The 24561-nt window shown below is 41.7% G+C and overlaps 1 protein-coding gene across 1 annotated transcript; it reads left to right on the forward strand.

Moving 5' to 3' along the window:
* The first annotated feature begins 1547 nt into the window (after positions 1–1547).
* CHST10 (carbohydrate sulfotransferase 10) lies at positions 1548–20033 on the forward strand. The gene is made up of 6 exons (XM_036407033.2): positions 1548–1849; positions 6613–6752; positions 9510–9607; positions 12297–12531; positions 14737–14842; positions 16738–20033. The coding sequence occupies exons 2-6, from the start codon at positions 6629–6631 to the stop codon at positions 17273–17275; spliced, it is 1101 nt and encodes a 366-aa protein (XP_036262926.1). The 5' UTR covers positions 1548–1849; positions 6613–6628; the 3' UTR covers positions 17276–20033.
* Positions 20034–24561: the final 4528 nt, after the last annotated feature.

The following is a 24561-nucleotide window of genomic DNA, read 5'->3' on the forward strand; positions in this document are numbered from 1 at the left end:
ATAAATCCATGCCTAGCTGCAACTGTAGTCATGACTGAAACCTGGGGAAAGGAGCAGCTTTCTAGCCTATGCAAGACTCAGACTGGTGACAGCCACAGATTGCCAATGTGCTTTGCTTAAAAAGTAACAGTCACAATCATCATTTCTACTTCACAGGTAGAGAGGAATGGATGCACAAGGATGTGGTGTCCCAAGGTGCTGATACAAACAAACACAGTCAGGCAGAGAATTGGGTTTCTGATTACTGGCTTTTGACCACTAGTTCCCAGTGATATCTGTTTCTGCTGCTCTACTGAGACCAGCAGCCATCAGCATAGCACTAAACACCCTAGGACACTGCTAACACATTTGCATTACTGTGTTCTACTCCATAGGTTGGCCATGGTATCTGTACCAATCAGCAAAGTGCACCACAGTAGTCAAGTCTGAAAATGCACGGATCAGGTCATGGTCTAAATAATGGTCTAAACAGGGACAAGTGCACTGTAAGACTGCAATATGTCATCAAGAGGACCTGTTTAAAATAGATATTAAAAAGAGACACATCACCAGCACCTGGTTATGATGGGGTTTGTGGGTATCAGAATCCTGTAGGTGAGCATTTTGCTTGTCCAGTGGGCAGAGCACTGAGTGCACGGCTGTGTGCACAGCTATGTGCACTACACAGTGCCTATGGGGGAAAAGGAGCCTGGGCTGGGCTGCAGCAGCATTCAGAGAACACCTGCCATCACACTCCAGCTGCTCTTCACAGGGCTTTAGAGCAGCTTTCTTCTCCTGGAGCCTGCACCCAGCCTGTGTCTGCCATGGCAGGGTGAGGCCTTGGGGAATGCCTGGCTCTAAAAAGATTGTTTCAATTGTTTCATTCCTGCCTGACCAAGGACAACTTTCCTGCCTGATGGTGGGCTTCAGAAAATGGAACAGTAAGAGGTGTTTGGAGAAACATGAGGGAGGAAGAATCACATGGAAAGGGATCCTATTGATCTCTTCAAGTCCCTAACAGGAGGTTGTAGCCAGGCAAGGACCAATTTCATGTCCCAAGTAGCAAGTGATGGGACCAGAGGAAAGAGCCTCAAGTTGCACCAAAGGAGATCTAGGTCAGGTTTTTGGGAAAATTTCTTCATGGAAAGTTTGTCAAGCATTGGCACAGGCTGCCAAGGACAATGGTGGAATCACCTTCCTGAAGGGTTCAAAAACCACATGGATGTGACTCCTGGGGACACGGTTTAGTGGGTGCCCTTGGCAGCGCTGGGGGAGCGGTTGGACTCAAAGATCCTAGAGGTCTTTTCCAACATAAATGATTTTGTAATTTCCAGATGCATATATTTTTCTTAAACACGAGCGTTAGTGACCTACGAAGATATTTTAACAGTTAAAAAACCCCAAACGTAACAACCCAAACACACGTACACAAGCGCATACTCGCGAGTCCGGCTGGAAAGCCGCGCTCGAGGGGAAGGAGGGAAGAGGCGGGGCGGGGCGGGGAGGGCAGAGCTGCCCAGCCCGCCTTCGGTTCCTCCCTCCCTCCCGCCTTCGGGCGGCCGGGTGCGGCGCTGCGTCTTCCCGCAGCCGAAGCGGGCCGTCCCCGCGGCGGCCTTCACCTTCCTCCCCTTCCCGGCGGCGGGGCTGGGGCCTGCCCGCGGCCCCGGGAGGAGATGGAGGCGGCGGCGGCAGGGCCGGGCGGCGGCGGCAGGGGTTGAGCGGGGCCGGGGAGGCGCCGCCGCCGCCCGCAGCCGGGCGGGGGGGGATGCGCCGGCAGCCGGGGCCGCCCGAGCGGGCCGGCCGTGCCGCTGAGTGAGGCGGGAGCCCGCCGCCGCGGGCCGGGGCTGCGGGCAGCGGCGCTGGAGGGCCGGTAAGCGGGGAGGGGCCGGGCCGGGCCGCGGGGGGAGGCCTGGCGGCCGCCAGCCCAGGGCAGAGGCTCCTCCGGCACCCCGGGTCGGGCGGGGATGCCAGCGGGCGCTGCGGGCATGGGTTGTACGTCTCTGCCGGGTGAGGGGAAGCCCGCCCAGCTTCCCTCCAGAATGGGAAAAGTTTACGTCGGTTCATCCCAGGTCCCTGCGCCCGGAGCCGGGCTGGGACTGGGGCTGGGCATTGCCTCGGCTCGTCCCCTGCCGGTCAGAGCACGGCCCTGTCCCCTGTTCTTGGCCGGGACCGCTCTGGGCTTTCGGAATGAATGGAGCACCCATGAAGCCTGGACGCTGCCGTTCCCAGCGGTGAGGAGCGTGGGGTGCCCGCTGGAGCGGAGCTGCTGTCTGTCAGACCGGGCACGGAGGGCACGCAGGGTCCCGGCCCAGCCCGGCGCCGCGGGACGGGCGCACGCCGGGCCTGCCCCGGGCCCAGGCGGGTCACGCAGCGGTGCCGGCGCTGCTGCTGCCCTGGTTCGGGGTGCACATCCCGCTGACAGGTGAACTGCGTGCGCAGGGAGCGCCCCGGGCCCCAGCGGGAGCTGGAGGAGCAGACACGCAGGCCTGCTAGTGCCCTCGGGAGGAGGCGAGCCTTAGGAAAGAACCAGCCTGTTACGATGTGTGCTAGAGCATTAAGTAGCGCCACGCAACTTGCCAAAGGAGCGTCTGTGATATATGTTAGTCTGAATTTTTTTTGAAGCAGAACAAATTGGCCAGATTTTCGTACCTGTAAAATAACACAAAGGAAGCATCGGTGAAAATGAAGTAGGTAGTCCCAGTTAGCTGTTGCTTTGCCTTCCTTACCAGTTCCATTTCCAGTGATGTGAGTCATCATGTGCTGATGGGCAAGCACTTGGGAGTTGGAGCCTCCTGGCGTGTCACTGCCATTGAGGATGCGTGCAGGGACTGTCCTGCCAAAGAGCCCCTGTGCAGGCAGCATAAGCTGCAGAGCCAGAGACTGTGCACTGAGTTTTAATGCTGCTTACATTGTTTGCCCTTTGTCCCATCATTCACTTGAAGACAGCAGTCTTCTGCAAAGAGTGAGTGTTTATTCGAGGTAGCAGGTTACTTGTGGGCTTCGGGTCAAGCCTGCAATGCTGTGTCTTGATCTTTGGTTCATATTTGTATTGTGTGTTGGGGTGTGTGTGTTGGTGATCCCCTTTTTTCTCATGCAAAACCCTACATCTGGCTAATCTGAGGGTTATGTGACAGTTTGCCTTTGTGGTAGCACTGAGAGGGAAGGACAGAGGAATGGGTGGGGACAGGAGTTTTGAGATCTCTTGCTTCTAAAAAGTGTAGAATTGCAATAAGAGGGAGAAACTAACCAGAGAGCTATTTCATTGTGAGAAAATTGACTAAACCTTCAACATACTTCTTGCTTTTGTCTACTTGTAAAGAAAAAATGTGTTTTAGACAACCAGAAATAGAAGACTCTTTTGGGAGCTGAAGGAGCCTTTTAAAGAGAAAAACCAGAAGCTATTACATGTATTTACTAGAAAATAAGTGCAGGAGAGGCAACAGAAATGCAGCAAGGTTAGAGATGAAACAGGAAATGCAATTGCCCTATGTGAAAACAACAAAAAATATTAAGGTAGAGTCAGAGAAAGAACATAATCACATTACTTTTTTAAAAAGTACTGATCGTTACATTTGAGCATAATGGTTGAGGTATTCCTGTCTGTAACTTTGAACAGCTTTGCTTCTTGAGATCAGTGATGAGCTGCTGATGCAGATGTACTTTAGGATGCTGGAAGTAACAGTGTAGTAATATCATAATTACATTATGACAGATCCTCTGACAAGACTCTTACATTCATGAGTATGGTTGCAGATTTCATGTGCACATTAAAAAAAGAAGAGTGTACAAAACTGCTAATGTTTTCCTCTCAGCTTCCACGTCTTTAAGGGTAAAAGAGGTGCTTCTTATGGATGGGGCTGCAGTTCTGACCCCTTCCTGCTCTCTAAGCCTTTCCTTAAGGTGAGAATTGCTTGTAGGTGACTGGCTGAAATGTTCTCCTGTCCCTACAGCACAGGACCTGGCAGCAGGGTCCTCTCTCCACTAACTGCATTCAGGTCAGAGCACAAAGCAACTGCATTTCCCATGGGATTTAACACAATTTCTTAGAAATCCAATACATGAATTACATAAGGGGATATAGATCAATAGTCCTTACTGAATGGTGTGCATCCATCACTGTTATGGAAGTGAGCAGACTAGCAGGGATGCTATGAATGTTGGAGGCCTTTCTACCCTGCTTTATGTAGGACAAATATACTGAGTTGGGCAGAGAGGTTTGGCCCAGACTTTTCATTATACCTCTGAAAAGCCCATAGCTGATTGTTAGAGATTTTCCTCCTGCAGGGTGTTCTCTGCAAGCTTCTGTCAGTCTGCTGCATTCAGCGTTTTGGATGCTGAACAGGTCTCATGGTTTTAGCAGAGCTACCTAAAAAGTAAAAAATGTCATTGCTACAGTTCTATGTCTTGATATCAGATCTGATTTTAGTCTTCTGTGGGAGCTGGAAATAAATGCAGTGTCTGAGAGTAAAGGTAACAAATCTCAGTGCTTAAGTGGAATATGGTGCATTTCATGGCAGACTGAAAAATGAGGACCTTTGAGACCTGATGCTTTTCAGCATGTATCTTAGGGCAGGCTTGCACTAGTGTAGTGATACACTAGAGTGGGAATAACTTTTGAAGTACTTAGCTGAAAAGAGGCCAGTCTGATGGAATTCCTATGATATTTGTATTTTCTGGTCAACAGCTTTCCAGAACATGAAGAATAAACATGTTTGGGATGTTCCATGATCAGTTGTCAGCCAGGGAATTGCAGCAAAAACCAGATGAGAAACATTGTCTTGATGGAGGTCACAGCACCCATAGTTGTTCAAAAGACAGTTGATACCTAGGTGTGGTGTTTTTAGAAGTACTTAAAAATGGACTCATGAAAGAAGGGGGGGGGAAAGAAAGAAACTTTCAGAAACCAAACTGAAAAATGAGGAAATAGATAGAAATAGGCCTGAACACTGCCATCCTAGATAATTTTTTTCCCTTTAACTGGAGATATTCAGTTCTTTTTGTCCTCTTACCCATTTTTGCATACATCATTTGGGTCCCAAGTCTGTTTTGAACTGTTTGACTGCCTGCACAGGTTTTCAGCCATATCCTGAAGATGGTTCACTGCTGTCAGCTTTAGAGAGAATTCTTCCTGGAAACATTTGCATTGCTGGAAGGCAAAAGCTAGTTGGAAAAGCATTGGCACCTGTAGCAGTAGTAGTGATGTTGCAGGTGGACATGCTGAAACAACATCAAAACCAGGCTTACTTCTGTTATTGAAATTTTATGAGAATGAAGAAAGTGGAATACTGGTATATGACTGAGAAACTTAATAAACGCTCCCTTAGAAGTGTTAACTAACATTTTTTTGCATCATAACTGGGAATGAGGGCATTTCTTGTATTCCTTGGCAGTTCACTTAAATGCCAGCATAGAAATTGTGATCACAAACCATGCAGATGTGACTCTCATTGAAGTTGCATGTGGCTACTTTAGGACTGAGTTTGATCCTATTGCTAATTATAGGATTGTTGGGAGGATGTCATTGTATGAGATTTTTGTATTAGATCCTCTTTGGTTAAATGCTTGGATGTTGTGCTGCATGGGTTCTCAAAAGGAAGTATTCACTCTTTTCAGCACCTGTGTTCAGCCCCTCAGGTGTCTTATCTGTCCAGCAACAGTAGAGATAATAGTGCTGTACTTTTGTAGTTTTGGTTTTGGAAGTGGGTTATTTTTTTATTTGCAATGGAGCTTTCACAGATACCTGGTGTCTACCTCCATGTGTATTGCCCATCAGAAGTTGGAAATTCAGCTAAAGATACAGCCTAAAATTTTACATTTCTCTTAGTGGCTGGGAACTTCAATCTCTTTTATCATTGGTTTCCTTATATTTAATCTTACAGTCTTAGAAAAAAATTTTTAGGATAGCAGTTTCAAAAATCAGGACAGAACTGTGTGTATTGAGTCAGTTCCTGTGGGTGGTTTCTCTGCACATTAAAACTGCAATCTCAATTGTTTGGGTAACCCTTCTTGCACTCCTGAGGAAGTTCTCTTTGAGGCTTACCTGCAGCGATAGAGCTACATGTAGTAGGCAATGCTGCAAGGAAACTGAAAAATATTTGGTCAGTTTAAGCTTAGTGTTCCAGCTTGGTAGCTTCCAGCCTGTAATTTCTGTGGGCTGGGCAGGGGAAGAGTCCATGTTATATGTCATAAGCTGGCTTGGGATAACCAAGTATAGTGTTAATGGTACATCTACCACTGAGAGCACAGCTTTCTTCAGTCTCTCTTCCTCTCCTACAATGGGTTGTCTTGCTAAGCTGAATCAAAAAATAAACCCTTTTTTTTAAAAATGGGGGTTTTGATCTATCTCCTCAAGCAGTCAGACAGACAGTGCTATTCCCAGCACAAGCAGAAGGGGGGAATGTGAACACGGGTGAAGGAGTGAAGCCTCCCTTTGATAGCAGCCAGTAGTTACATTGTCTCAGCCTTAATGTTGCTTAAAAATACAGCTGAATGGACAAAATTTAAACGTGGAATCTACTGCTATGTTTTATGACACATGTACATATTAAAGTTTTTTCTTTTTGGTAATGGAAAGTATTTTTTCTAAACTGTAACAAAAATAATTAATGTGTCAATGTTTTCTCTTTCAAACAGGAAGTGCCAACTTTATATGGCTCACATACATGCTGACAACATGCACCACCAGTGGCTGCTGCTAGCTGCATGCTTTTGGGTGATATTCATGTTCATGGTTGCTAGCAAGTTTATCACATTGACTTTTAAAGACCCAGATGGTAAGTTCAGCTTTAATGTTTGATGTGAAACAGAAAATTGAATAGTGCTTCACAAAAATATTCTTTTCTATGAAAGTAGCTCTTGGCATATTATCTCTTCTTCAGTAGGACTGAGAACAGAACAACTAAATGTCTGGAAGTGACAGTGCTGATACTCAGTTCCATTTCTTGCTAGAAGTCTGCAAATCTAACATCACAGGAGATTTTTTTGGTGGTTAAGAACAGAAGGGATCATGTTTGGCAGTACTGTCTTGGCAGGTCTGCTTTTTCAATTACGTTTAGTTTCAGTATCATTATGTGCAAAAACAACAGAGCACTATTACCTGTTTAAAGTCAGAAGAGACTCAGAGGGTACTGAAGAGTTCATTTCACATGATACTAGTTTCTGTCTTTTTGTCACTGCTTGTCTTGTGGCTGAGGCATTATGTAAAACTTGTGGAAAGTTTTATTTCATTTGCAATGCACTTTGCCTAGCCACCTCTGACCTGCTTCTTGCATTCAGTTTTATCCCCTGCTATTTGACTTGTAAACAGCTTATAGGCTTTTGCTCAGCTTAAGTAGCCGAGATGTTATTAAGATGATGAGGAATTTAAGCCATTTGATGACACCACACAGCATGTTACTTTTGTGTCTGCTGGGAAGCTGCTCTTACAAAGCCACCCTACGGAGAGCTTTGGGTGAAGGTGATGATATGACTTTGAGTCTCATGAGATCTGTTTCTGCATCTTCCTAAGACATGCAAAAAATACGTTACTTTTGAAGCATTGACACTTGTGCTGTGTTTTTCAATAATTGGATAATGGATAATACATTAGGTGTACCTTTATAAATAATACACTTCTATGTGAAGATTTATTCAGCAAGTCTTACAGAGAGAAATGTAGACTAACTTAGCTTTCCTTGGACCCAGCTGTTCTGTCCTGGTGCATCTGCAAATCAGCTAGTCTTATGTTAGTAGTTATATCTTCCAGTATTTCACTCTATGCCAACTCTTGTTTCCCAGCTCAGGTATTGTTTGGGTGTTTCTTTTCATCAGAATTTCTCAGGAAAATTAAAATGCAGTTAAAAATAATAATTGCTAGAGCATAGCCTCTGCATTTATTTGCTTTTTATTATCTTGGCTTGCCAAGTTTTTTCTTTTTTTTTTCAATGCTGAATCTTCCAGTCCTTTTGAATAGTTCTCTGAGCAGATGATACATAAATTCTTAAGCTTTTCCTGCAAAGGCATGACTATAGTTAAGTGTATATATGTGTTGGAGTGTTTGTAATAAAACTGGTTGAGGGAAATACTTTGACTATACCAACAGAATTTTGGAGGAAGTCCAAACAGGATGGCAAATCCTGGAGAAGCTCCTCTAGACTTAATAAAATATAACTTGTCAGAAATTTTTCTTCTTTCGCTGTGTCTTCCTAGCAGATGGAATAAAACCAGCCGATGCTCAATGAATCAATATTCTTTTGTTTAAGCCTTTTACTGATGTCTTGGGTGCATGAGCAATAGGAACTTCTTAAGGAGCAAGTTTCTGTCCATCATTCCTAGTAGCATCTACAGGCATGCTTTTACACAATGATAGTGAAAAAATAGTTTAGCTGCTCTTTCACTGAATCAGATTACTTGTATTTTACAGAACACCATGAAGCAAGTCTGTGCACAGCAACAGTTACAGTTTCTGAATGCTTGAATGCTTCCATTGCTTTCAGTTTTAACTTGCTTTTCCATGCGTGCCCTTTGTTAAAATCCAGTGTAGGCAGAGTTGAGTACTCCCTGAAGAAAAGGGCATAGGCAGTGCTCACACTTTCTCAACCATGAAACAGTAAGCCCCTGTGGATGCAGATGAGGAAACATTATTCATAGAAGAATCTATATGAAGGGAAAAGTAATCCAATATGGATGGAAATAAATTTTCAGGGAGAAAACATGTTCTTTTTGCTTTGTAGTTAGGGAAAGCTGCTTCAAATTATTTTTGATTTTTCTGCACTGTGTAGACTAAAGCTAAAACCATGTGCTATTTTTTGGGTTTTTTGTACCATACTAAATGCAAAAGATGAAAAGGGTGCTTCCTTACATGCTTTAATTTGGTCTCAAACTACTAGCTGTCCTAAAATCACTAAAAAAGAAAAAGCTGAGTTTGTTGTTGTGAGAATCTCTAAAGAAGGCCATCGGTCCAGTAATAAAGGAAGAAGGGGATCTTTATTTATTGTTGATTATAGGTGCTTACTTAGAGTACCACAGAAACAAAAGGATGTCCATAATGACACTTCTTCTTGTAAGTTTAATAGTCTACAAAAGAAGAGACATTTTTACTAGTATAAAGGGAGAGAGGAACCTGATAGATTTAAGTTTTTTATTTGGACATGCTTTGGCAAGTTCATTGAAAAATAAAAATCTCCTATGCACAAGTCCATATAGTTATACCAAATTATCTATCAATTGAGGTATTTGGATTCAAGACTTTGATATCTCTGCACACTTTTTAGAAAAAAGCAAAGAAAACAAACAAAAAAGCCAAGTAAAATATAATGGGTATGTTTCTTCGATAAAACTCAAATGAAGTTGCATTCAAAATTCCCAGAGTACATCCTTTAAAATATTCATTGTCTGTGTCTGTCTTGTCTAGTACCTTTCCATGTGGAAACAAATCCTAGTGTTTTGTAAGGTTAATACAGAAAGTAAAGTTCATGTGTTTTAGTTGTAAAGCAGAAATAGTTTCTTTCCCCTCACCTTCTGTAATGCTGTTATCTCTCTCCCTTCTTCAGGCTATGGTTCCAAGCAAGAGCCATTGATTCTGACAGCTGTGACAAAAGTGGAGGAGCTACATGTGCCACAGGAAAAACATTGGCCTCAAGAATTCCAGGTGCATACTCTTGAGATAAAGGTTATGTGTATTAAAAAGTAGAAGAAAAGAAGAGATTAAGGAAGGGCTTCCTGTTGTTCAGATGAATTGCTAGACAGGAATTATTTATTCAGACTGTTCTATTTAGATAGAGGCGACAGAATTCATTTTAACTTCACAAAGCTGGTTTGTTACGGTAATCTGCTGTCTTGTTTCATCTGAGTGATTCAACTTAATGTGTTTCCATTTCTAGGAGAAAATTGTTACAGTACTCCTTTATCAAGTCAGGACAGTCGTTTTTGTTAGCCTTTTTAATGTAATGGCCCAGTTTTGGATTACTTGTGTTCTGTCTTGCCATAGCGATCAGGTTTGTGCTTGCTGAGGGCAAGCCTGTGTCTGTGCTATTCTCTTAGATTTCTGCCCAATCTCTCTGTTTCTTTTTATCACTGCCAATTTCTTCTTCGTATTTTGTGCTCTTTGTGTTTCACATTTCAGCATTTTTCCAAAGTAGAATATGAACACAATAGTAGTCAATACCAGTTGATCTTTTAGATGCATAGCTCTGTGCTTTCAACAAATCGACTACGGAACTCTGAAAATCCTTTATACAAATGTAAATTTGAGAGCAGTTGCAGAGTGCGATAAATCAAATTCTTTTTTTTTGCATTAGTACATAACTCATCTAGTCTTTAAAGTATTTTTGTGATGCAGCATGGAAGGTAGGTTAGCTGTATAAGCATGATTCTTTTTGGTGTCATTTTTCAAAAGCATAAAATTTAAGTTACCTTCAAAATACTTGGGAAAAACACTTTGTTAAATGGAAAGTAGATCTATATAGAGATAATTTTATTAGCTTTCTTTACTAGTATGGAAGAGGATAATAAGGTTTCTGGATCTAAAACAATTCCCTCTTGACTTCCTGACAGCATGAAATGTAGAGTAACAACATTAATTTTGGTTACATGCAGAAAGAATTGTTTGGACAAATAAAATAATCTGACAGACTGTTCAGATTACATTCTGAGCAGGGGGTATTGGAGAAGAATAACAAACAGAAAAAGCAGATTTTTTTTTTTCCTTAGAAAGGTTGGGACAAAAAGTAAAATAATTCCTTTTCCATCTGTAGCTTGGACACTGTACCTAAAATCATAGAATCACAGAATGGTTTGAGTTGGAAGGGACTGTTTAAGATGGTCTAGTTCCAAGCCCTCTGCCATGGACAGGGACACCTTTGATTAGCCCAAGTTGCTCAGAGCCCCATCCAACCTGGCATTGAACATTTCTGGGGTGGGCCATCCACAGCTTTTCTGGGTAACATGTTCCAGTGTCTGACCACCCTCATAGGAAAAAATTCCTTCCTAATGTCTAAACCTATTTTTTTTCAGTTGAAAACCATTACCCCTGTCTTGTCACCTGGTAAAAAGTCTGTCCTTCTTACAAACCCCTTGTGAGTATTGAAAGGCTGCAGTGAGTTTTCCTGGAGCCTTTTCTTCTCCAGGCTGAACAGCCACAGCTGTCTCAGCCTGTCTTCATAGGAGAGGTGCTCCATCTTGGACCATCTTCATGGCCTCCTCTGGACCTTCCCTTAACAGGTCTATGTCTTTCCTGTGCTGGGCCCCAGGGATGTGTGCAGCACTCCAGGTGGCAGTAGAGCAGAGTACAGAGGGAGAATCCCCTCCTTTGACCTGCTGGCCACTGTGCTTTTTTTATGCAGTCCAGGGTGCAGTTGGCTTTCTGGGCTGCAAGTACACACTGCCAGCACAAATCCAATTCACTCATCAGTATCCCCAGTATCCCCTTGGCAGGGCTGGTCTCAATCAGTTCATCCCCTAGTCTGTATTGATATTGGGGATTGCCATTCAGTTATTGGAAAGGTGAAAATTTGTCAGTAGAAATTTAAACTTTCCTATCACCCCTTAACTAGAGAATCTCCTTTTTCCTCTCACTCCACTAGTTGTGAGGCAAAAGGTGGTTGTGGTTCCTTTCTTAGTCTCAGAAAAATGAGACATGTGAAACAGCTCATTCATTTTTGGGGAGAGGTATCCTGATACTTCTTTTGTTTGTCACACTGATGCTCAATGTTCACATTTTTATTTACCTGATTTTATTTCAACTTGGATAAATGGAAACACTGGATGCCTACAGGTGCTAGAGAATAACACAACTACACAGAACTTTGATCCTAAATTTTTTCCCAGCCAGATGGGTCACAAAATATTCTGAGTTGGAAAGGATCCACAAGGATAATAAAGTCCAACTCTTAGCCTACACAGGACGTTCCCAAGAATCACACCATGGGTCAGCCCCATCTTCTCAGAGCTTAAAGCATAATTTATGTTGGAATTCCTGTCCTAACCTCTCAGAAGCCTTGATTACAGGTTGTTGAAATTCTGTGGGAGTTCCAGTATTTGATCAAGGCATGCTTTATCCACACAGATAAGACTCTGCTGCTGTGCAACAGACTTAAATTGTTATATGGAAAAGCTCTTACTACTGTATGTACTACCACGTAATGTCTTAAGAGCTGAACCAAAGTACAGCAGCAGCACAGGAAGCAAACTGTTGGCTACTCCTTTAGTTAATACATAGCAATGTTTTAATCTGGGAGTCATTAGGGTGCATAGTTTGGGGATTTTTCTACTTCATAATTTGATCTGAGAACTAAAGTCTTTAACTTTTGTTTTTTCTTTCTCCTCTGCATTTCATAAAGCCAACTGGAAAAGCATTTTCAGGAAATCTGATCCGCCAACCCCTGGTTCATATGGAAAGACTTGAGCTTCTCAGGAATGTCTGCAAAGACACTGCATTGAGAGATCTCTCTCATACTGCAGTTTCCAAATTCGTCTTGGACCGAATATTTGTGTGTGACAAGCACAAGATCCTGTTTTGTCAGACGCCAAAAGTGGGCAACACTCAGTGGAAAAAAGTCTTGATCGTTTTAAATGGTATCTGCTTTTCTGTGGGTGTGTGGGTTTCTTTGAGGAGGAGGAGGAGAAGGAAATGGAATTGTTCTAACTGGGGTAACTGAAATGGATTCTTTCTGCATTTCTGTACACTGATACTTAATTTCAGCTTTTCACTTATCACAGTTGTTTCTTGTCCTTTCAAAACATCCCCTTAAAATGAGATCTGTTCTTTCTGTAAAAATAAGTATTGTTATTACTTGGCTCTAAAGATGAGTCATGACAGAGTACCCATATGCGTGTAGTAGGTAGGTTTCTTATCTTTGAAAGGGTGAACTAAATTATAGAATTTGAAAGTGTATGAAAAGGTATTATAATTGCTAAGTAATAATAATATTAAATTTCTGGTTCAAGGCCAGTGACTTTTAACTAGAGATTTTAGCCATTAAGAAAGCCAGTTAAAACTTGGCAGCTACTCTTGGCCTTGCTGAAATCTTGTGTGTGTTCTGTCAGTGAACCATCTTAAGAGTTACAAAGATTCTGAGGTGCTTTACACTATTGTTTGGTCACCAAAGGTATGTTATAACAGATGGTGAAAGAAGGAACAAAGAGATAAGTGTGTTTGAAAAATTAGCAAATGAGCTGTGTCCCTCAGCAAAGCTTTTCTAGCAAGCAGTACTAACATTAAAAACTTTAATGTTAATTTCATCCTTCATCTATGGATGTGAGCTAAAAATCCAGCAGAGATACACACATACCTATGTGTATGCATGTTTCTCAATACCTATGAAAGCAACACTCAAAGTACTAAATATGGAACTGTATGAGGGCATTGGAAGTACCTGCTCTTAGCAGCATTTGAGAGATAATATGCAAAGAATGCCTCAGAATGGGCAGGCATGTATTGGCTATGCTGAGTGGAGGATAACTCACGTCTTAGCAGCAGAGAACTTTTCACCTTGACTTTCCTAGTTCTGTCATCTTGGATAATGATAGAAAATTGCTTCCACATAAATATGGTCTTTTTTTACTTGAGCTGCCAGTGCACTGGTGTCTGCTGATGAGGGCTACTGCTGTGGTTGACCTAACTTTCTCCTCTTTGGGTAGTTTCAGAAGGCAGGGCTGTACAAGAGGGGGAATAATTTATGCCCAAATACCCAAGTGGTTCAGGAGGGGGAAATGCAGCTATGGCACTGTGGGGGAGCTAACTCTGCTACTGCTTGTACTGACTATGTCCTGTGAGGTGTCTCATCTGACATCTGTTGTCCACATGTGATTCACCTATGGTACCAAAAAATACAATTGAAAACCTGAAACTGATAAAATACAACCCCAGTCCCCACCCCTCACCCCTGCCCCCTCCAGGAAAAAAAAAAATTGGAAAACTGAGCAGCTGAGTGGTGTGTATTATTCACTTGAGTTCTGGAAACGAGAAGGCTGTAGAGGCTTTCACTTAACAGGCTTGTTTTGTAGCACCCTGTGCTTGTTGCAGGTTGATGTTCTGAAACGATGCTGTTGTGTGAAGGCTTATGCCTAAAGCCCAGGGGGCCACATGAGATGTTTCTCAAGGTCATAAAACCTTCCAGGATCAGGATACTAAAATGAATGCAGCAGAGTTAAGTGACGTTATTTTTCTTGTCAGCTCATGTGCTTTCAGAAATGAGTGTCTGGAGACTTTTGTTGTTAATTTTAGTGCCTTTTAATCTGTGGAGTATTCTCTGATTGGAATTTTTGTTTCAGCACAGCATACTTGTTAAAAAAACTTTATGGATCCTGAAAGCAAAGTACTTTTGCATTGAACCAGTTCCAAAAGCAGCTCATAGCATTTATTTTTGTTGGTGGTTGAAGCTCAGCCAAAAAAAACTGGTTCCTTCTTCTGAGTTAATCCTGAAAGTCTTCCTCCATTTGTGTGTGCAGGCAGAGGGAAAGAGAATGGGGACACTGACACGTGAGGAGTTACAGGCTTAGACATAATTGCTGATTAAATTTGCATAATATGCTTTTCTGAGAATTTTGTGGCCGTTTGGTCTTGGACCTTGATGTCACGTACCCTGAAGAATTTTAACAGTTTTCAGCTTTGCAGTCAGAATCTCTCATAATTTAACAGTTTTGAACATAGTAACTTTAAATGGTAAAAATGAAGAAAAGACAAAGACATAAAACTGTCAGCCATACATGCTTGCTCATACTCACTGGTTTTTTTTCCCCTTGAATGAATCACTTGCTCTCTCATTTTGATTTGTCCAGGAGCATTTTCTTCCATAGAAGAGATCCCAGAAAACATTGTACATGATCATGAGAAGAATGGCCTTCCACGCTTGTCCTCTTTCAGTGACTCTGAAATTAAAAAACGGTAAGTGGCCCTGCCAGTGAGTGTGGGAGGGGTTTGAGGTCAGTAGTGTTATGAGCAATCAAGGGTACAGCTGAAGTCTGTGTCTGAAACTGAGGGCAGCAGGGTTTCTGCTCCACCATTTGTATTATGGCACTATTCTGTTATCCTCACAGATGTTGCTGTATCTGCCTTCCTACTGGCTTTGAAGGAGAGCACCAGTGTCATTTGTGATATAGTTAGGTGAGCCAACCAACTCCTTGGCACATAAGGTTTCTGTAATTCAATGCCTACCTAGTTGTTAGATAGCTGACCTTCAGAACAGAAGGTTTAGTTGGACAGCCCATCCTGATGTCTCATATGGTAAACCTTACTGCCTACAGGTAAGATTGTCGTTGCAGCAGACTGACTTACTGGGACTGAGCTGGTTAGATTTAAATTGTTAGTGCTTCTTAGCCCCAGAATATTTTCCATTCAGCTGAACCACTTTGTTTTCCTGTTTAAGTGCTTCTGGTTATTTTCAGAGCCAAAAAATATTCTGCAATAGAACTTCTACATTACTTTGGCTAGATTTTTAACTGTGCCTGCTCTCATCTCTATGAGAGCCTATGCCATATATAATCCCTGTAAGGGGTTGGCAGCATGGAGAGAACAGGACATAGGATGACAGTGGACACTTGTAAGCCTGTTCTTGCATGGATTTGTGTGCATTGCACCATTCTGATGAGTCAGTCCTTTATACATGTGTCACGTGTTGGTAGAGCTCAGCCCAAGGGTTTTTGTTGCATGCAGTGGCACAAGGATATTTATCACAGCTGTGCCTGGAGAATTGGGGTCACTTGATTGTGTTGATATTGTGCAAAGGAAAATATGGTCACTGCATTCTTGAGAACATGGATCTGTTTCCCGCCCTCTGAGTCGCCCTGCAGAAAGGAACTGTTCACCTGGGGGTAAGCCCTAGTTAGGATATATGAAGTTGAATCCATTATTGTTTGGGTTGCTGTGTTCTGCTCAGCATGGAAGCAATGCTGGAGGTGTGTAACATGGGTTTGGTTTGGATCTGAAATTACCAGAGTTTTAGGTGTGGAAAGCAGGATGGTGTGGATCTGTTGACTCAGTTTGCTGACCTCTACCTAGCCCTGCCTGACTAGGAGTAAGTCTGGAATATCTGAAGTATGATGCAAGTGGTGTACAGGCTGAAGAGTCTATCCATGTCCAGTCCATCCATCCTTATTTCAGTGAAGACTGTGCTCTCAATATCTTTTTTTAGCTATTTATTGAAATAGATTTTGTTTTCAATTTATTCCTCCTACAGATAATCTGACTACAGAATATTACATATTACTGTATCACAGTAGTACATTAAATTCTGTTGAAAACTGTGGTCTCATGTTTCAGTGGTACTCTCAGCCATTATTTGAAAGCATGACAAAACATCAAAATAAAATACTATTCTTAACCTCTTTGTACTTAAGCAGCAATTTATCTAACTGCCTGCCAGTGAAAAATGCAGCCTTCTATATACATTTAGCTGCACCAATGCACTTTTCTCCATGTCCATGTATGGAGAACTTCTTCATGTTATGTATTTTGGTTTTTTGAGCTTGATCACATGACATTACAAATATCTTTAATTTCAGTGTCTTTTGTCTCCTGTTTATTATGGATTGAGATAAGCTAAACTCCTCCAGTTTGAATAGAATAAATGTGAAAACTAGTATTAACCATTTCTTCTTTGTCCTGTATGTAAAAACTGCTAGTAAGAAGACAGAAATTGTATTTAGTCCCATTGATTATAATATTGATACAAGTGCTCTAAGATTCAGGTTGCTGTGTCTGTGGTCAGAGTTCATGTACATTTTGTAAGTATATGCTAAACACTTTCCTTAATTATTTAATTCTTTTCTTCCTCTGTTTAGACTGAATTTATACTTCAAGTTTTTTATTGTTAGAGATCCATTTGAAAGACTTATTTCTGCGTTTAAGGACAAGTTTGTGCACAATCCTCGATTTGAACCTTGGTACCGGCATGAAATTGCTCCTGGCATCATCCGTAAGTACAGGAAGAACCGCACAGAGACCAAAGGGCTGCAGTTTGAGGATTTTGTGCGCTACCTGGGGGACCCTAATCACCGATGGCTGGATCTTCAGTTTGGTGACCACATCATTCACTGGGTAACATATGTGGAACTTTGTGCTCCCTGTGAAATCACATACAGTGTGATTGGACACCACGAGACCCTGGAGGACGATGCTCCGTATATCTTGAAAGCAGCTGGCATAGACCACTTGGTATCATACCCCACAATCCCCCCAGGCATAACAGTGTACAACAGAACAAAAGTAGAGCGGTATTTTTCAGGAATTAGCAAGAGAGACATAAGACGCCTCTATGCACGATTTGAAGGCGATTTTAAACTCTTCGGTTATCGTGAGCCTGATTTCTTGCTTAACTGACACCTGGGATAAGATCTGAAAAAGTGTCTCATGGATTAATCTAATCCTGTGTGAATACCAGCTGCAACACTGGCAGAGCTGAGAATGACCATTTGTTTTCTAGCTTTTTGATGTTGCTCCACTTTTCAGTGAAATATTTGTCATATGAACAACTAGGGGCTTACAGTTGTTGTTTCCTGACCATGTTTTCAGTACATTATTGCAATCTGTTAGGAATTATGTCTCTGTTATCTAAAATACAGAACTTGACTTCTCCCCTCCTCCCTTCAGGAAAAAGGAGGAAGAACAAATGGGCTTGGATCTTCCTCTCCTCCCAGACAGAATGCCATTTTTGAAATGTTAAGTATTTATAAAGGTGACAATTTCACTGTAGGTTAACCCTGACATGTGAGTAAACATGATTCCTGCTCATGAGATAGTCATGTAGTCTCCCATGAGCTTTGTAAATGAGAGGCCAGTACAAGACTAGAAATTAATTAAATGCTTGACAAATATAACCATCTAGGTTCTGTCATGTGGCTGCTACAATAATGCTGATCTAATCCCATTCTTGTCTGTCAAAAAATGAACCTAATTAGACAGATGCTTTTAGGGATGTACAAAAATGAACTGGTTCCACATCTCAATTGTCTCTGTATTTTTGTCAAGTGTTTACTGTATTTACTACTGGTGTATTGAGCCTCATAATTCTACTTTTGATTTTCAAGAGATTATTTAACTCCTGGCTGTGTAAATTATGTGAGAACACCAGCTGCAAGTGGAGCATAGAAGAAATATGAAACTGCTAAGGAAACTGTTAAGGAAAATTAATTTAAAGTATCAGTTGTATTTGTGGGAGCGCATATAATAATCATAAGATGCTCTCACGCAACTTAACTTGTCTTCTAACAGTTAAGATTAATAAAGAAGTTACAAAAGCAAGATGTCATAATAAAGAGCTGCTTACTTGGATTAAAGATCCACCTTTTTCTTATATCCAGCCTTGCTCAGTTCAGTACCTCAGAGAACAGAAAGTTTATCCCCCTCTGAATATTGATCTCCCTACTACTAAAGGAGAGAAGGAGACAAGATGAATCCCTGATTTTTCCGGTGATTCACTGCCACAGTGTCCCAAGTCAAAAATTACTGACATTTATGTTACTGATGTGGTAAATTAGCTATTTGCCAAAAGTTTAAATGTTGCCTAAATTTGTGTACCCATTTAATGCATTAAAAAAGAAGGAATGAATTGAGTGGATGCAGCCATCGTATTTGCTTGTGCTTGTATTTTGTCTTATAAAGAGCAGTCCCTTGTCTGAGTTCACCAGCAATAAAAATCAGTGTGCTGCCAGAAGAGAGATAGACCAAATATCTGAAATACAGGAATTGCTCTGTCACAGTGAGCATGTGAACTGTATTTTTGAAATCATTGTCCCAAAAGATTTATTTTCAGATCAGCATAATGTTGCTGGCTAGAAATGCTAATGATGGCCAGTGCTATGGAATCTGTTTTTAAATCCAGCCACTGTATGTTTTTGATAGCTTTCTGTATTAACACAAGGAAGCATCTTGCACTTGTGTAAAAGGAAAGCTGTGCCAAGCTGACATGTGCTGCTACCCACAAACAAGAAGCCCTGTTGTAGGTGAAAATTATTTCAGAAAGATCTCAACAGATGACCTGAAATAAAGTGGAAGAATCATTAACTGGGCATTGTTAGCAAGAGAATAATCCAGGGTGGCAAAGTTGGAAGGTAGGATATTTTTTCAGGTTGGTTTGTTTTGGTTTTTTTAACAATTACAGTGCCCTAACTTGGTAGTTCTTAACCAATGATAAAAAGATGTTAACAGCTCCAAGTTTTTCTGTAGTTTTCTTAATATGGAAACATAGCAAAATGCACTGATAAATGCATTTTGGAGCTAATAACCTGATTGATTACCTTGCTGCCAATTTGAAATGTAACAGTGAATAATGTATAGTAAATTCAGGCCTTAAAGTTTAATAAAGTAGAATTGTTTTCCTCTGAAAGTATAAGCTGCTGATCCCACAGAAGGCCAATGTATGTTTTTCTTTTTCTTGGTAAATTACTTAATGTATTGCTTGCTTAAAAATTGCCAGATGAAAAGTGCTACATAAATATTAAGTAATAATATTTTTTTTCTGATAGCTTTCTCTGCATTGAGTTCTGAGCTCTGAACAGAGTTATGGACTGACCTAGGCAGAGGTGTATAATCCTCTTCCATCTCTGCATTCCCATCTTTTCAGGCTGGAACTGGAATGCATGTTATCATTTCTTCAATTCAAATGTGAAGTTTCTCCATTCAGTTATATACTCCTGAACTATATTTTCTTTCTAGAAGCGTGGGTTTGTTTTTTTTCCTTACATGGCTGAAGTAACAACAGTGCAATTTTGGCACATCTTTTGAGGAAACTTGTATACCATGATGGTCCTTGGCAGATGTAGTAGGACTCTCCTAAAATTGGTGCAGTGCAGGCAGGACAGTCAGAGTGTGCTGTGTTAGGGAGGAGGCTCTTACCACGCCAGTTATGATAAATTAAATGCTTGTGGTTTGTTTCAGCTTGATTGTACTCTGCACAAGGCTTTTACAAATGTAGTCTCAGTGGCACACACAAACATCATTTGGCTGTTCAGATGTTATTTGCATACCACTTTCAAACTGCAGATGATATTTATGTCATATTTTTGGAACTGCTGGCCCAGATTATTCTTTCTCCTTTCTTTTTATTGTTACAGCTTCAGAAAACAAATTCACATCCTTACTTTGTGCATCTGTGTCTCTTTGTTGTCTCTCCTCAGCAGCTTTTGAATCCTTTGGCCCATTTTAACCACATTTTGCAAAGAAAACTCAAGGGGTAGTGAGTTGAAGTAATTTTCTTGAAAATAGGAGGACAAACACTCCTTGTACATCAGAGAATCCATACTGTATGTTGACTTTAGCAAAAGTGCAGACAGGAAACAGTTTTACTGTATCTGCTCATATGGAGCTCCTGATTTCTGATGGACTCCCTTCCTACAGTCTGGCCTCTATCTCAGCTAAGACAAAAATTAAATTGATTGTGTTGCATGGGTCTGTTATCTTCATGTTCCTAATAAAATTGAGCTGACTGGGTTTTTTGAGATCTTGGGAGTAAGAGGGTTTGTCTTGTTAAAATGGATTCAGAAATCACTTGCTTGTGAAACAACTTTTATAGGGTAATGCCTATCCCCTTTCCTTTTAACTTCAGCACGCAGTGCATTGTCACTGCTGTGCTTTCTGATTGCGTGCCATGAAGATGTTTTTCTGTAGTTAAAAATACATGTGCTTGTGCTTTTTTTTTTATTTTGGGAACTGTTCTGTCAAAGAAAATGTCTCGAAAATATGTATTCTTCCCAAAAAAACATGTTGTTTTCTGATTCATGCGCAAACGCTGCCCTGTTTGTACTGGGGGTAAGGCTCCCTGCTGCTCTGTTGTGTCTCCATCCTCAGATTAGGGAAGCCATCAGACAGCTCTGGCTTTTGTGCAACATCACTTTTTCCTTGAGGTGTTAATAACTTTGTTGGCTGGGAAAGCAGCCTTTGATCTTATCTGTGCTCCAGAAAGTTTGCTGAGAAAAAGAGTGATTATATAGGGATTGCTTAGGCTTATTTTCTCAGATGAAAAAGGATGTCTTGTCAGTGTATCTGCCTGTATCTGATATCTCTTAATTGACAAAGTGGGAATGATCTTTCAGCTTAATGGCCTTGTAGTGATTTATGCTAAGCCCCCATCCTAGTTTTTGTTATAGCAACATGAAGGGACCTGGAAGGAGGTGTGAAGTCAACATGTGCTTATTTGAAATGTGAGGGTGCAGAGGAAACTTGACATGGGAGTTGGTTGCTGGAGATTTATTGTGTCCAATTACTTGTTACATGTCATCTGCAGATCTGGTGTGGATTCTTTGTGGCCTGTGCTTGAGAAGATTTATGCAAGGTAGAAGGAGGCTTGTGGCTGGTGGAAAATTCCCTTTCAGCCTGAGTTAGCTGTGCGTGTTCCTGGGCTGCTGCCGTGGGGAGGTTTTAGAAGGAAATGATCCTATTAGAAGCAAAGCCTGCAGTGCTTGGGCTGGTGGACGGAGTGCCTCCCTCCTGGAGGAGGAGTGACTTTGCTCTCACTGATGTGTGCAGCCAGCTTTGGTGCTGCCTTGTATAAATCTCTATTTTTGTGCGTTTAATGCAGTTGTGTGCAGCTGAGCTGTCAGCTTGGTTTCCTGCGTGTGGCAGCAGCCTGAGGTGACTCATCTCTTTGCCACCAGAGCAGCTTTGAGAGGCCTGCAGCCTGTTTTGCTATGCAGTAGGAGACATTTCCCTTATGAAGAGAGCAGCATTAAGCCTGCAGCCATGCAGCTGGTGGCAACTGGCTGGTGAAAGCACAAAAATGGTGCTGTTTGGTGCTTCCTGACAAAAAATCATCATTTTCCCTTTTAATCTGGGCAGGAGTGAAAGGGAACAAAGATGTGTGTTTGCTTAGAGTCATGAAAAGAAGCCATGCTGTTAGCAATTCCACACTGGTAAACCCAAGGAGGGAAAAGTGGGAAGGCAATGCTGAAAAAAGCCATGGTCAGTTTTTCAAATGCCTCCAGAGATGCTGAACATGTCAAAGGAGAGTTGCTGAAGCTTCCTGGGAGGTGTCAGAGGAGCAGATGCTGATGGTACAGCATGCACATGGCAGCCTGAAAGTGTGAAGCCTCTACTGTGGGTATCTGTGTTTAAAACCACAGAAAGGAGGAAAGAAAAAGAAAAGGTGGGAAGGAGATAGTGAAAAAATAATCCTGGAGGCAGCACCCCTGGAAATAAAGTACTCAGTCTTACTGCCAGGAACATGCCAACTGCTGTTAATCATCTTATTGCAGGGGTTCCATACTGCTGTCTCCTTATTGCAAAAGTTTCATAGCCTCTTGGTGTTTTCTCATGAGCAGCTCCTCAGAGCACTGACTCTTCCTTCTCCACAAAGTAGCAAACTGACTCCAGTTCCCCTCTCACCCAGCCAACCCACCCACTCTTTTATAGCACTCTTCTTCTCATTGCTTACAGCTGTGGCCTGTTCAAGTCAGGCCTGTTCCTAATCTTTGCTAATTGGCCCAGCTGCAACTACTTAGGGGTAAGATTACTTTCTACACTATCTTATTTCTTGTATTCTATCCCCCTACAAACTGCCTTGGATGTGCACAAATAATTTCTGAGCAGTTTGCAGGACCAAAGCCAATCTGCAATTGTGAAGGTAAACCACGATCATAGGGCATCTATAGGTGCTCTAGAAAGTGATTTAATACTGAGAAGTTAGCCAAGGCTCTCAATTGTGCCTAAGTGGATCTCATCTAGGAAAAATGCATAGCTATAGTGAAAGCATACAAGTAGAAAAAGCTCTTGGGGGATAATTAGCTCTCTCAACAACCAAGTGTTAGGCACTTGCTGTGATTTAAGAAATAGGAATATTTCCCCTGAACATCTTTTTTTCCTGTTCTCTGCAGCCTGTCTGTTTTCTTCATTTTTTTTTCCTGTGTCCTGAGAGGTCTTTGGATGATACACCACAGTAGGACACATCATTCTCTTGTCAGAAGGGTGGAAGAGGCTGTAGGAAATACAAAATGTTCTCCATAATTTTGAGAAACACAAGAAAAATACAGGCAGTTTTTATCAATCATGAATGAACTTCAGTGGTGACTGAAACATTAAGATTGCAGGAGTTGCTTCTTAGATGTTTCATGTGTTGGGCAGAAATCCACTTAGGGAAAAATTGTCACTCTTCTGTTTTTGGCATCTTTGTTCTTATGTTTTGAATAACTCCCAGTAAGGTTTTACAGCAAGTAAAATCTGAAATTTGCCATATCATAAAGCTTCAATTTGGATCTACTTATTTTGCTCTCATTCCCCTGTTTGGATTTTGTTAAGAGTACAGACTCTGCCTTTCCTCAGTTTCTTTGTTTTCTGACTGTTCTTTGCAATGCTGTAGCACTTGTACCTGTGAAAAGGGAATGATCAAGAAGAGCAAATACTCTGGAGAGAACAGGACTCCAAAGCAGACCTTTATTTATATGCTGCTTCCATTAACAGCATCTGCTTTCATTATCTTTTCAGTCTAGTTCTTTGCTGTAAAACCCATTGGGGTACATATTTGTGGTTAAAGCTACAGATTTCAAAATGTGTAAGCTGAAAGGCATTAGGAAGAGTGTTGCAGCAGGAAAGGAAGAAACAGCATGAGGAAAGGGCTTCTACACCCCCTTTCACAGTTCCAAAGCTTTGGGTCCATCTCGTATACTGTTGTTTGACAGCTTTTAGGACAAAGGTTCTTGGCCTTACAGGAAGGTGGTGTGTAGCATAGCTGCCTTTCTCAGTGTCTTGGTTGCATGCTTGCACACGCTTGCTCTTCCCTGATGGAATCAGGGAACATTCTCATAGGTGAGACCTTTGTTCCATCAAGTGTTACAGTACTGCATAGCAAAGATGGAGCAAAGGTGTTATTTCCCCTTTCTGAGCAGTAACAGTGTGTTCCTTAATTCTCTTGACTACCAGAGAGTATAAACATGTTTTCACCTTTCTGGAAGATGACCAGTGATAACAGCAGTGTTTTTAATCTTAGAATGCTGTTCAAATGCATCTCTGTGTGACAGCAAGGTACTGCAGTAAATTGTAATTGGTTTTTTTTGGGTTTAGAGTTGACTTAATAGATCATTGGAAATGCCATTCTGATGGAAAACAACTTAGGTGCATTGCTTCTGTCTCCATGTAAGGATCTGTCATATGATTGCTTACCAGTCAGAGGAAAATAACTTCATTAGATAGCAATGCTTTTTTATTGTAATCCTCTTACTTGTGGATTTGGATCTTAAAATACAGCATGGTAGATTTGTCTTGTGCACTCCCCTCCTGTTCTAAAGTAGTATTGGCAGCAATTTCATACCTCTGTTATTTTGGGAACTCTTTTCTGCAGCTTCTAGTTGAAACTGTTTCAGGTTTAAGCACTTTGAATTGGAAAGTGTGTAATTGACTGTGGGTACCCCTGAAGGACAGTGTGAAGGCTTTCATGAAGAACTACCAGGCAGCAGTGTAACATGGCTCTGAGAAAGCTACCACCTGATTCTGCATGCATCCAGGGAAGTACTTCTGGTAAGTATTATTGGCCACACTACTGAGTGGCCAATTAATTTGAACATTGTGACTAAGGCTGTGGAGAGGCCTTGCCTTGACCCCATTTCCAGTTCTTGTCAGCTGTGACTCTGGGGAGCTGGCAGAATTGCAGAGCTGCTGGTGTTTGAATGTCCAGAACTTGT

The sequence above is a fragment of the Molothrus ater genome, chromosome 2, assembly GCF_012460135.2.
Source record: "Molothrus ater isolate BHLD 08-10-18 breed brown headed cowbird chromosome 2, BPBGC_Mater_1.1, whole genome shotgun sequence".
In the NCBI taxonomy this organism is placed as follows: domain Eukaryota; kingdom Metazoa; phylum Chordata; class Aves; order Passeriformes; family Icteridae; genus Molothrus; species Molothrus ater.